Source organism: Grus americana, chromosome 12, assembly GCF_028858705.1.
Source record: "Grus americana isolate bGruAme1 chromosome 12, bGruAme1.mat, whole genome shotgun sequence".
Taxonomy (NCBI): Eukaryota; Metazoa; Chordata; class Aves; order Gruiformes; family Gruidae; genus Grus; species Grus americana.
This window is the reverse complement of record NC_072863.1, coordinates 12,036,792-12,050,274: the sequence shown is the minus strand read 5'-3', so window position 1 is coordinate 12,050,274 and position 13,483 is coordinate 12,036,792. Positions and strand designations below refer to the sequence as shown.

At 46.4% G+C, this 13,483-nt stretch overlaps 1 protein-coding gene across 1 annotated transcript in view; it reads left to right on the top strand.

The window, feature by feature from the left end:
* GABRA3 (gamma-aminobutyric acid type A receptor subunit alpha3) overlaps nucleotides 1–13,483 on the top strand; it is an 81,983-nt gene that overhangs the window by 55,723 nt on the left and 12,777 nt on the right. Inside the window, exons 6-9 of the mRNA XM_054839326.1 lie at nucleotides 1,580–1,662; nucleotides 5,327–5,470; nucleotides 7,124–7,276; nucleotides 9,851–10,062. Coding sequence (XP_054695301.1) covers nucleotides 1,580–1,662; nucleotides 5,327–5,470; nucleotides 7,124–7,276; nucleotides 9,851–10,062 — 592 coding nt within the window. The remainder of the gene's footprint in view (nucleotides 1–1,579; nucleotides 1,663–5,326; nucleotides 5,471–7,123; nucleotides 7,277–9,850; nucleotides 10,063–13,483) is intronic.

Sequence of the window (13,483 nt, the reverse complement as noted above, 5' to 3'; positions counted from 1 at the left end):
GGCAGAGCAAAATTTGCAGCCAGTAGAGAGTTAATTTCCAGCACAGCCGGGGCTGCTCTCACAGCCGACACGGAGCAACTGTGGGGTAATTTGCTGCTACTCTGTCCCTTGCTTGCAGGTGTCTGCCTGTCACAGCACCATCTGCCACCCGCAGCCACCATTGCTGGAGCTTCAGAGATCCCCTGCCACCTCCAAGCCACGGTGATTCTGCTTTGTTTCTCCCACAGGGGTTTTAGAGCAATTTGTGAAGTGCTTGGTTTTGTCCACCAAATTTTTTTATGCCAAGTTTAAAAAATGGTCCTTTTTTTTTAGAATCATATAAGGTTTGTCCACCTGAAAGAAATAACCTTTATTTTTATTTTCTTTCCTTTTCTTTGCTTTTTGCAAACAAGATCTGAACCCTTTATTTTTTTCAGAGTTTGTTTTGCATTTGACTAAGGCTCAATATATCCCATGAAGAATAACTTACCTGACTGGTTTTCCAGCTGAAGAAAAATATCTTAATAGAAACTTTCCACTTCTTGACCTGAGTTTTCCAGAAGCCACCTTCAGCCATAGGTCTGTGCGCTTGCCCTTTGTATCAACCTGTTGCTCCTGTCATGGTTTATTTGTTATTTTGCTGAGCCATCAGACGTGGGTCCTTTTTTCTACAAATGGTTCTTTCAGAGAAGATTGTATTAGGTGTCTCCTGGGAAGCCATCTGTCCTGTCTCCCCCTCCTAGGCTGCAGGCTTTGCAGTGCTTCAGGAAGGGACACGAGCTTAGAGCTGCCTTTTTTAGTCTTTTATAAGGGACCCTTTTATGCCCGGTCCCAGGTTCTGCAGCACACTGCTTTTATGCTTGTGCCTCCCTCACAAAACTGCTTCCTGACAATGTATCCTATTGAGATTTGGTGGATGCGTAAAGCGCACAAGTTGTCCTGCACCCACACACCCCCCAAAGACAGCCCCAGGACACGCAGTTCTGCATCTGCCCGCAGCATCCTCTGCAGGGCCACCAGTGAGGGAAGAGCCAAGGAGGTGGGATGAGGTGCCCCACATGCACAGGGGTGTGTTGTACCCTGGTGCAACACCTGCGACTTCATGGCTCTGACTTTGTTCACAAGCCCAGTAGTGCTGTGGCTTCCTGACTGAACAATCTGACTGAACAATCTGCCAGCCCTCAGCTCCTTCCAGACCACTGGGAAGAACAGGCCAAGTTCCCTGGAAGCCCTTTCTCTCTGCTTTCCAGCATGGTCCATGAGATGTCCCCTGCCTCCAGGCATTAATGAGCTCTTTGTGCACAGTGGATAAGCAAATGTAAGTCCCGGGCTTTGTCAGATTTTCTGATTGCACTGCGTGGATAAAGATGAACCTAGTGAATAGAGTAGAGTTTATACAATGGGAAAGGTGGCCAGATCTGTGTGCCTGCTGTTCTCTCCACAGCTGATGGTCTTCTGCCTGGAGACCCAGAGGTTAGTGACCACATCGAGGCCTTTGTCACCTCTGATGGATGCAGGGCAAAGACACCGTGGCAGAAGGGCCAGGTGGGAACCTCCACAGCCGTATGTTCCTGATCATGCCCTCTGTTTTGTCTTGTAGGCTAACAATTCATGCAGAGTGCCCCATGCACCTGGAGGACTTCCCAATGGATGTGCACGCTTGCCCACTGAAATTTGGGAGCTGTAAGTACCATGATCAGCCTCTGCAAGGAGGTGGGTACAGAGCTAAAGAACGGTCCTTTGTGTGGCTAGTGTTTTCCAGTATTGTAGTGACTGTGTTATTAATTATTGCTAATGATAATGTGACTAAGAGTTTGTTTCTGGTATCGCATACATGCATTTCATACCATTGTCAGAAATGGGCAGCAAGCAAATCTGCGGTCAATTCAAGCTCACAGGATTGGTTAGACACCTGTGGGTTTGCTGTAAGTTTATTAAGGCAGTGGGAAGAGCAGCTTCCCATTGCCCTCCTTGCCTTCAGTGGGCAGTGCTGCCTTTTCAGCCCTGCCTCAGCAGGACCGGCATTGGTAGAAAACTCAGAGATGCTTTTGCTGCATCATAAAGTGATCCTGGGGGGACAGATTTGGGAAGACAGCAGTGATGTCTATTGCTAGGTGTCCTGTCCAGCTTCCCTACATCACTCCTGCCAACCTGGGCAGAGCCTGAAATCTCTGGTTGCTCTGGCTCCATTCTCCAATGGAACTTACAAACCCCTTGCTCCTCTTCAGTCTGTCAGGCAGGCTGCTGTCAAGTAAAAGGCTTCAAAAATCTGGGAATCTCAGTCCCGACACACAAGAGTCTGGGTTTCGGGAAGATTTGCGGGCTGCTGGTGAGCTGAAAGCTGTTCCCCACCTCCCAGACTTGCAGCTGCTCATCTGCCTGGGCTTCCCATACCCTGCATAGGAACAAATTCCCTCTTCTGTCCGATATGCAAATTTCTTTTGGTTTTGTTCCTAAAGTGAGTAGGAACCAAATTCCAAGCCACTGGTTCACCATAATGTGGAAATAAATTTCCTAGTCCCACTCTGCCTGGAATTTCCTCCAGGTCCAACAAACTGAATACCACTCTCAGTTTATGTTTGTGTTAGATGGAAGAGTAGCCCACCTCCAACTAAAGAATGAACCCCCACCAGTAATCTCCCTTTTGGACTCTAAGAAAACAGAGAAATCACAACCTTTCTAAACTGATACTTCTTTCCTGTAGCCATTTGGGAGTTATCTAAGAGAAAGCTGAAAAAGTTTGATTGACACCAGAAGAAATCATGTTTATCATGTGCATCTGCTCCTCTGCCTCATGACAAAATGCATACATGAAACTCATTGCTGATCTCACTAAGGCCAGCAAAATAGCAAGTCTTAGAGAAGGATGAATTATTAATGTTAATTGACCTTGTGAGGAGGGATATGAAATCTCATACCTCAGGCCTAAACTCTGGGATTATTACAAGACTTGCAGGAAGGCAGATTACTCCACATTTAATTGCTTATAATGTTTCTTGGTGAGGAAGAGAGATTAATGTGCATATTTCTGCTGGAACACCCTTTGGGGTTCTTCTGGGTATTTTTACTGATTTGGCGTCTGAATGATGAGAGTTTTGACACAAGCAGCTCAGAGAGCTGCCCCTGATTAACATTAGTATGGCTCTTTCTAAAGCAGCCATCCACATAGTATCTAAGCTCACCTCTCCTGTGCTGGAGTAGGATTAAACTAGCGTTTGCACCAAAAAGCCATCAACAGCTGGAGCTGCTCATTTGCAAGAAGCTTAGAGTGGGTCAGATTTGTAAGTATGGCAATGTTAAGGTCAGACACGTGCTGTTCAAAGGATAGCTGAATTTGCCTCAGTGACCACCTTCCAGTGATCCCCACAACCTGAATGGCTCATCAGTGGCCTCTTGTCCCTGTGCCACCATGGCAGCCACCCAAAGAGGGAAGGCATAGAGCTTGCAGGAGAAGTAAGGGCATCAGGCATTTCAGATAGCTTCAACTGCCCACCTATGTCATTTCTTGGACAAAGTGCAGTGAAGGTAATGGCTTTACGTATCACCATGCTCCCTAGAAGATGGACATATGCAGCAGAGAACTGTTTCTAAGCCAGTCATAGGACATTTGTACAGCAGCTGTCTGAGACTAGGCTAGCAGAAGATGTTGCTGAAGTTACCAGTTCCACTAAATGTCAAAGAGCTGTCCTTGTTTGGATTGGACTAGACTGCATTGCAAACAAGGCATTGAGCAGAACCAAAACAGCTTCATGGCATTAAATATGTTCTAAGCATCCACATCATGCCTATGTAACACCAGATACGCTTCTGTCCCAGATGACCAGATATGTAGACAACCGCGTTTTCAGGGATGATGGTAATGAAACTGTGGGCAAGTTCCCTTTGTAGACAGAATGGCAGTGGGTGAACCATGGCTGCTAGAGCAGAAGGTGCTTCCCTTCAAGGTGGCAGAGCATGGGCAGAGCTGTACAAAGCTAAGCCTGAAGGAGGATGGAGGTCTCCAGAAGCATGTTGAGAGGTGGAAGGAGGGGTTGGAAAAGCAGAGTGTTTCACATTGGATGACAGGTGCCAGCCTTCATCAGAAGTGCTTAGGCAGCACGCTGGTGTGCTGAGAAACGTTGGCTGATCATCAAAATGATTCCCCCCACTTTGCATAGTGCGTGCTTAGTATGTAACAGGTTTGCCAAAACTTATGGTGCAGGGATAACAGTGATTGTTTAAAAAAGATCAGAGAAATCCGGTTGTCTCAGGACACAATCTTCCACAAAGCAGGAGCTGAGACAGTTCTGTAGTAGACCTGACCCATTGCTTGACCTGACCCCAGCCAAAGAATTCCTTAATGTCTTAATAGGAGAAGCTGGTGGTAAAAATTAATTAAAAACTTGTTTTAGTGAACTTCATTCTTTCCTAAAAAACTGGTGCAGAGTGTGTATGGACAGGAATATTGGACATTATGGGGAGAAGTAGCTCCTAGTAGAGTCTGAAGAGACTCAATTTCTGGATACCATAGGACTGGCAAAACCAAGAGCATGCAGGCGCTGTTGGCAAAGGGAATGGCTGAGGACAAGCAGGGGTTTGGTCACAAAGGCTTGTGAAAGTGATGGTGACTGTGTGTGTTAGAGAGGTGTTTGCCTATAAGGAGTTGGGTAGGTGGGATGGAGAGGGGAACTTGCAAGCCCCTGGAAGGATGCCCTGGCCCTGAGCTCTGTGCTACCCCATGCCGCAGTCCAGTGGCACTTGCCTGCTGTTTCTCTCACAATGTGTGGGCAGCTTTTCTCTCTCTGCCTGGCTGACTGGCCTGGAGGCTGGCAAACACAGGATCATGCAGGGGGAAAAGCATCTTGGTGGGAGGGCACCGAAGCTGAGAGGCTTGGAGAGAGTTGGTTCTGAGTGAGGGTAAAGATTTTTAACCTCTTCTCCATAACCTAAAATTCAACCCCATTTGTGTTTAGCCTTTCTTGCCAGCTGCTGCCAGCATGACTCTCCCGGTCCGTGGCATGGCAGGGCTGTGGCCATCCTGCTGCCCCAGCAACCTGCTGGTCTGGACACCTTCCTGTCTTGTCTCTGCTTGGAGCCAGCCCTTGCAGTTTCAGCATGTCAAGGGGACAGTGTGTGTCTCAACGACAGTGCTCTGCCCCCTCTTCCAGCTCCCTTCTGAAAACCCCAGCTCCATTTGCTCATTTGATTTAACGGTTGCTGAACTGCCTTGGTCTCTGGCCATGCTTGGCTGTGCTCAGCCATGTGGCTCTGAGGAATGCACAGCAGGGATCAATTTGGCTAGAGGCTAATTTTGGTATATTTTAGGTCAGGCAGAGGCACAAACCTCATTCTTCTTTCTCCTCCACAGATGCCTACACAAAGACGGAAGTAATCTACACCTGGACACTAGGGAAGGATAAATCAGTGGAAGTAGCGAAGGGTGGATCTCGCCTGAACCAGTATGACCTGCTCGGCCATGTTGTTGGGACAGAAATGGTTCGATCCAGCACAGGTACTTGTGGGACCATGATGTGATGCATGGGCTGAGCACACTGTCAGATGAGATGGACTCATGGGCTTTGAATGCCACAGTCTGACATAATTATAGAGGCAGTATCTGTGGGCAGTGAGCACCACAGTACTTCCCGAGCCACATGCTGTTGGAGAGTATGTCTGGGAACATCTGGAGCAGTCACCAAGGCAGTAAAGGGTTTAGCTTTTAGTGGTTTCCGCTGAAAGAGCCTTATCGCCCATACCCTCTAGAAAACTAATTTCAGGCATCTAAAAATGATCTATTTTGTGGAAAATTTGCCCCACCTTGCCCAGATGGTTCTTGGTACTGTGGGTTCATTTGTCTTGGATCCCTTTCTAGTCCCTCAGGAGAGCATTGCGGGCAGGGGAGGCGAATGCAGCATGATGTTGAGTGTGATTTTCACTGCATCTGCTTACACAAATATTATCATAGCTAATAGAAGATTACCCCAAACAAATGTTTCCTCTGATTAATGACCGATATTAATCATCTTTCTCTTCCATCTGCTGTTCCTCCCTTCCCCTCTGAATACAGGTACCGATAGCTTCTGTTATCTCATGTATGTCTCTCATCTTTCTTTTTTTTTCCTTTTTTTTTTTTTCTTCTGTATGCACCAGTAGTTCTCTCATTTGAGGATATTTCCTCTCTGGTGCACTTGATTTTAATAGTGTCTGTCTGTAACAAGTCATATCACCTCCCTTGGGGAAATGTGGGGAGTCCAGGGAACTAAATGTCATAATATCTGGCCCATCTCTCTACTTAAGTTGTAGTAAAATGTCCGGAAGAATAACCTGAAGTGGCAAGAAAGCTGCTAAAGGCTCCTGTGTGTAATGATTTAGCAGAGCCACACTCACAACAAAAAGGCACAATAATCCAGCAAAATACCCAAAGCTTTGAGTAGAGGAATAGGGCATTGAGGGAAAATAGGGACAGCTGCTTCTTTGGTTTACAGCCCAGACCTTTAATGACAGAACTTGCCCTGATTTTTGAGATGGTTACAGTGAGGAAAAGTGGAATATTTTCAGGATCAGAGAAAATAAAATCCTTTGTCCTGAAAACCTACTGAAGCAATGTTAGGGTCTCTCTAGGCTTAAGGGATTTTACCCACAGTGTGGCTCCCTGGGCTGGAGCACAAAAGGGATGAGAGCTGGGTCAGGAGAGATCCCCCCAGGGGCATCTTGTGCCTAGGGTGAAACAGGGAAAGCTTATTGCCCAGTTGTTTATTGGCATTGATTTGCTTTTGTCCCACAACCACTTTTTAGTGAACTAAAGAAGTCTGCAGAGAAGTGTTTTGAAAGGACAAATGCTATGTGGAAGTCACCCAGGCTACACCGGGACACACGCCTGGCATGGCACAGCAGTTGTATGTGTGCAGTACATTCAAAGTCAGTGCCGACAGTGTGCTGCAGCATGCATCCCTCCATTGCATGGCTGTCAGGATGGCCTGGAGTACTGTAAGAAACCAGGGCATGTCGGCCAGTTACAATATGACACACATGCTGTGATTCCATCTAAGACCTTGAAAGTTTGTTCAGGACAGATCTTGAGTGGTTTAGAGATGGATTGGTGGTCAGCTGGCCCCATCCTGGAAAGCACTGGTGGCTCAGCATCTCTAACCAGCTATCTCTGCAGGGGAGTATGTCGTCATGACCACACACTTCCACCTCAAGAGGAAGATTGGGTACTTTGTGATCCAGACCTACCTACCCTGCATTATGACGGTCATCCTGTCCCAGGTCTCCTTCTGGCTTAACAGGGAGTCCGTTCCTGCTAGAACGGTTTTTGGTGAGTCTGGGAGCACGGGGGCATCCTCTCAGGTTGGGAAAAAAAGGCACCATAAATGATGGGAAATAGACTGAGCATCAGAGCTGGTCTTCTCTGGGCCTTGCCCGGCATCAGTGAAGCTTCTGGCCATTTCCCAGAATAGCTCTCAGTGTCTTCCCAGTGCCCCTATTTTCAGTGAATCACTACAAAAATACTCCTGTCCATGTTTGTGCATCAAGCCAAGCCATAAATGTTAACAGTAATGAAGGTATTGATCATCTAATTATATGCATTTGGCTGTGTCTGCTTATCTATATTGGCTTTTGGGTTAAGGAGAGGATAGGTACGTGGGGAGGCATTTAAAGCTCTACCTTTGAAATTGATGTGCCCCTGGTCAGAACTCCACATAAGTTCCTGGGCTGAGGCAGTATAACTGCATGGTAAATATATGGTTTGTATTTTCTTCAGCTGGTTTCAGATCCCCTGTTTGAGGCAAAGTGTCAGGCTGGCATTGCACATGTGTTAATAGCTTTTACAAACATTTAATAACAGAATTGCTTTGTGCTTTCCTGCCAAGACCTTCAGTTCAGGATTTACACACACACACTCACAGACCAGGTGTGATGCTGCAGGATTGTGTTTCCTGGAAATGACAGTGCCCAGTAGATACCATTTAACAGAGAGTATATTGGACAAAAGTCACCAAGAAGAGAAGAGATATATGGTACCACCTGCTTGTGGTTTTGAATAAGACACAAAGTAATGTGGTTTCAAAGATAATGAAGCATTTTCTCTGTAGCAAGAGTCATGATAGAAATACTCCCACAAACCCAACAAGGCTGTTTTCCTCCTTTCCAGACCATCTCCACAGGCCTGGACCTTGTTCCAGTGCTGTGGACTGGAATGAGATGCAGGGAGGGTCACAGGTGGTTTTGCACCCTCCTAAAAGAACTAGAAGGGTATCATCATGGGTTTTGTGTTCACTGGGGCTTGTGAAATGTAGGTCATGAACAAGTTTTAAAATTTACAGTTGACCCCAGCTTCTCCCCATTAGCACCGGATTGCCTTCCCTTCCCTGTGAGGCGAATCCTACAGCAATCCCCAAGGTGGAGTGCAGCTGGGCAGTTGGTATGGCCAGACTGGTTTGCATGATCTGAACTGCAAGAACTGTGTTCAACAGTGATAACAGTGAAAAAGAGGGGGTATGGCCCCTTAGCACCCACTTTTTGGTGTTTTCATCCAACAGAATGGAAAAGGGGGGGGGCTCAGACAGAAATCATGTGGAAAATGGGACCAAGTCAGGCATATAGAGAGTCATTGATGAACTTTTCTCACTCACCTGTGAATCATTTGCAACTAAACCCCACAGAGTGCACACCCAGACCCCATGTCCTTCTGTGCCCCGGGTGGGGGGCATCAGTTCTGGAGTATCTCTGCACTCCCAACACCGGAGTGAGCCCTTCTCTGAGGATATTTAATTCCCTTCTGTTATCCTGAGATTTTCAGTTAGTCAGGTTTCCTTGAGTAGCAGCTCAGATGATTGAGCAGCAAAGAGCTGACTGAAAAATTGAAACCTACCTTTGTAAAAAATGTCTTTGCTCCCAAATTGCCTTGCTTTCCTGTTAAGAAAATAATGAGAACTCCAATTGTTTATTCCCTTTTTTTTTGCCCCTCAGAAAGTATTGTCAACAATATTATTGAAACTCTTCAATTACCAGGAGTATGGCTTAAGGGAAGTGAAAATTAGTCAATATTTTTATAAAGTTTTTAATGCATTTTTAATTGAAAAGCACATTATTGGGGGAAATGGATAGCAATGGTTGCTTGCTTTAATGAAAAAAGCTTTAAAAGGCATTTTGCAACAGGTCGGGTTTTTTAAGATCATTGTGACACTCATTCTGGCAGCTTGGGTCACTGACAGGTGCCTGGCCATGCCAGCAGGCCCCAGGATCCCAGGTGTCCATCCATGGAGGTCACAGGACACTATTTCTAAAATGTTGAGAACCATATTGCATGAGTGGCCAGTTTCTGGTCCTCCATGAAGTTCCCAACCATCTAGCTGTCCTTTTTACTGTTATTTTTTTCTTTCCTTGCAAAAGCAACCAGAGGCTTCTCCATGGCATATTCTATAAGGGAGCTGGGTCATCATGCAACTTACCCTACTAGCAGATGAGGAATTGAACACAGGTGCCTACCTATGCCTACTTTTTTATAGTGAGCAGAAATCTAGTCAATGGAGTTTGGGGAAGATTAATCTAATCTGAATGCAGATGTTTGCCATTGATTATATGAATTGGAGATATTCAAAACTAAATCAGAGAAGGCCCTGAGCAACCTGAAGTTGGCCCTGATTCAAACAGGGGTTGGACGAACTGACTTTCCTTCCAACCTGGACTGTTTTGTTATTCTATGAATTGCACCACAGACTTGTGCTGGGTAAGGCTTCCTTAATTACAGCAGGAGTGTGGGCAACATGGCTTAGAGGATGGCTCCTAAATTTACATGATGGAAATGCCAGCTGTGTGGTTTGAGGAAAATCTGGGTGGGTATTAGTGTATGGTCTCACACCATCCTTGTCTCCTGCTGTTTCCACAGGTGTCACCACCGTCCTCACCATGACCACACTAAGCATCAGCGCAAGAAACTCGTTACCTAAAGTGGCGTACGCGACGGCCATGGACTGGTTCATAGCCGTCTGTTACGCCTTTGTGTTTTCTGCGCTGATTGAATTTGCCACTGTCAACTACTTCACCAAGCGCAGCTGGGCTTGGGATGGCAAAAAGGTGCTGGAGGCCCAAGAGATGAAGGTCAGCCCTGTGGCCAGGGTCAGGGAGGAGGGGGCAGTGAAGAAACGCTGCACAAGAGAGCTGCACTGCGGCCAGTAGTGGGTAACATGCAGCCCGTCAGCACTCCGGGAGGCTGGATGCTACTTACTGGGTCCACAGCTCAGGTCTCAACTGGAGCGGTTCTTGAGGGTCGAGGGCGGGAAGGGCTTGGAGGGCTGGTCGCTGTGCTTAGCTGCAGAAAAACACCCAGGCATGACTGCTCGCTTTTCCCTCTGTCCTTCTGCATGACTATTTGCTGGTGGAAACATGAATGCATGCATGTTTTGGTCTTGCTCCACCAGTGGTCTCCCCTCTCCTTTCTTCTCCCTCCAACCCATAAATGCCCTGGTCCATGCTGGTAGCATGGCACACGAACCCAAATATGCCATGGGTTGCCAGCCTTGCCAATGGAAATGGTCCCATTCTGCTGTGTCCCCTGTGGCTGGTATCCCCGACTGTAGGTCTCCCCCAGCATGGGCAAGCATGGTGCAATGATGAGGAGGTCTCTAACATTCGTGCTGTTGCCCACAGCTGCCAGCAGCTTCTTGCTTTGTAAGCTCAGGCAAAGAGGGTGGGTGGGAAGCAAGCAATCAGAAACAGCAACTGGCAGTAAATTAATGCCTGGCATCACCCACATTTTCCCTTCTCGCTTGGGATCACCCTCCCTGGCAGTTTCCTTCCTGCAGCCACTGCTACCCGTGCTCATGCCCCCTCCCTCCTAAGTGATTTAATCTCAGCTGCACAGAGAAATTGCTTACTGTAGCATGCTGCTCCTTGTTTATATTTATTGAATTAATTTGAAAATCAGCTTTGTCCTTGTTCTTGGTTCTGGAGCCTTTATATTTTTCTCCTTTGCATTTTAATGTGTTGTTTAAAATTGTTGTGGGGCTGTATGCAAATACCTGGTAGAATTGCTGTAACTTCGGGGAACACAACAGCAAGTCATCTCTCTGGTATGGAGGTCAAAGCAGGAGAACAGAGACTTCGTGGAGAACTAGAGCCATCACTGGGTGTTGAATGCCTCTCTCTTGTGTTTCTTGGACTTTCTCTATCTGTTTGCTTTTGCAGCTGTGTTCTGAGCAACAGACTCATGGCAGAAAGACTCCAGAGGAGGCCAGTTGATGGTCTTCACTTCCACTGTGAACAGTAACACTAATCTGGCCTCTAGAGATGAGAGAAGCCTTTCCTGGGTCGTTGGCATGAGCGAAGGATCAGAACAGGTCCTCAAAGCAACCATGTCCCTTTCAGACATGGGCTAATTAGCACAAAGTCAGGATTCACACAGCCTCAAGCAATTATGTGAACTGGGCACAGTCAAAAAAGCAGCAAAGGCTCAAAAGCTTCATTTTGTCATAGAAGCAGCATACTCCTCAATTTATGCATTGACCCAGCACTGCAAGACTAACAGTGCTGAAACGATAGGATAAGAGCATGCAGAATGTTCGTGCACGTGGTAATCAAACAAGAGAACAAAGCAAGACCAGGAGTGTTTCAGTGGGAGTGCTCTTTGTGAGTTTGCTGCAGTTGGTATCAGGCTGGAGAACTGAGAAGGCCTCCACATTTGTGGATGCTTTTTCAAACTAACCCTCATCTTTATCTTAGAAGGCTAACTCGCTCCCAGTCTCTGCAGCTCAGAGAGCTCCCTGAAGATCACTGAGCTTTCAGGGAGCTTGGGAATACAATGTGTCACCGTATTTCCTTTTCATCTTTATTCCATTGAATATTTCCAAGCAGTGAATTTGCTACGCAATGAAGGTGCCTCATTGGATCAGTTTCAGCCTTTAATTAGCTCTTCTTGAAACAATTGACAAGCCATGTGGTTGAAACTACAAAAGAAAGAGGAGACAGAAGAATAACTATTGGCATTTTAAAGTGTTTGTACCAGGAATAAAACTACCAGTGACAAGCCCAGGCTGAGCCCTGGTCTCTGGAGAGCCTTCTCCCTCAGCCTAAAAGAATGCTCTTTATTGATGTGGTGGCAAGGATCCTTATTCCAGGTTTGATTGTTTCCTTGCATGAAGATGAAAAAAAAAATCAATAACCATCAGCCCTTCCCTCACCTCAAGTGTAGGAAGCAGCAATGCTTCCCATCCCGTTTGAAAGAAATCACTACCTTGCAAAAGCTGCTGGTTGCTGACAGGCACTCCCAGCGTGTTAACTCTCTCAGGGCTGGTTCCATTCTTTCTTTCTCCCTTTCAGCCAACCCATCGGTTTAGATGGGAACAGAGCATTTTTTTCAGGTAGAATCTAACATGATGGGCTGATCTTGGTGAATTGCTGTTCTCTGCATCATAAATGATCACACTGATATTCTGGCTATAGCAGCAGTTGGGTTCTGGTTCTAGCTAAGAGGTACTCTGCACATTCTCTGGAGTTCTCCTCTAATGAAAGGCAGGCAGATATCACCATAGATGTCACCTAAAACTCCCTTTAGTGTGCACTCTGATAAGATTTGACTAATGTTCCGTGGACCCAAAGATTTTCCAAGCCTTTCCTGCCTGCCACCAGTAATCACTAATTGTGGATGAAGGATTTCCTCTCTTTTTGTATGGCAGAGTGGCTGCAACCAACCTAGAGGTGCAGATCAAATTGGAGAGAGGTATCTGGATCGAATGTGGAAAGCTTGTTAGTAAAGGTGATTTTTAAAAAGACGTCATCAGGAGGAAGTAGGGAGATGGCAGTAGTTGGGGAGGAATGAGAGGCCAAAGAGATTGAGAGATGAGTGGTTTCAGTAATGAGCAAAGCTTGCTATCTCCAGTATCCTCAAAATATCATTAAAAGGATCCACTTCAGGACAGGAGGGCTGTGTCTGAACAGAGATCCATCCATCCCATCCATCCCAAGCACAGGGATGGCCATCACTGGAGCCAACAAAGTCACTTCCTGAGTGGCTGTTACAGTGAGGATCCAGAGAGACAGCTATTAACGGTGACTTTGCCACTGGGAAACTCATGAAGTCTGCATTTACCAGGGAGTTCCCTGCAAAAAAAGTGTTGTCTGTGCCTCAGGATGGAAGATGCTTTGGATCTTTGGAAGACGCTTACTTAAACCCATTTCTGTCTGCAACACCACGTCTATGCATAAAATCTGATTTAGCTCTGTGTGACATTGTACTTCTGTGACATTGCACTTGTGTGACATTGCCTTGAAATCCTGGGTGGCAAGAAGCAACAAAAACAATACAAGTAGCTGCAGTCAGACACATGAAAACAAGGAAGAACACACTTTGGCTGGAGGAATAGTCCTGGATCTTTATCCTTGTCACCCTTAAGACGATAATCCTGTAGTGCAGGGTGAGAAGGTTAGGTCCAGGCTTTTTACATACTTTTCACATGTCTTTTCACTAAGAGAAAGTCACCAAAAAGCATCCTCCAAAACCTCTCTGTTGATACGATCATCGTGG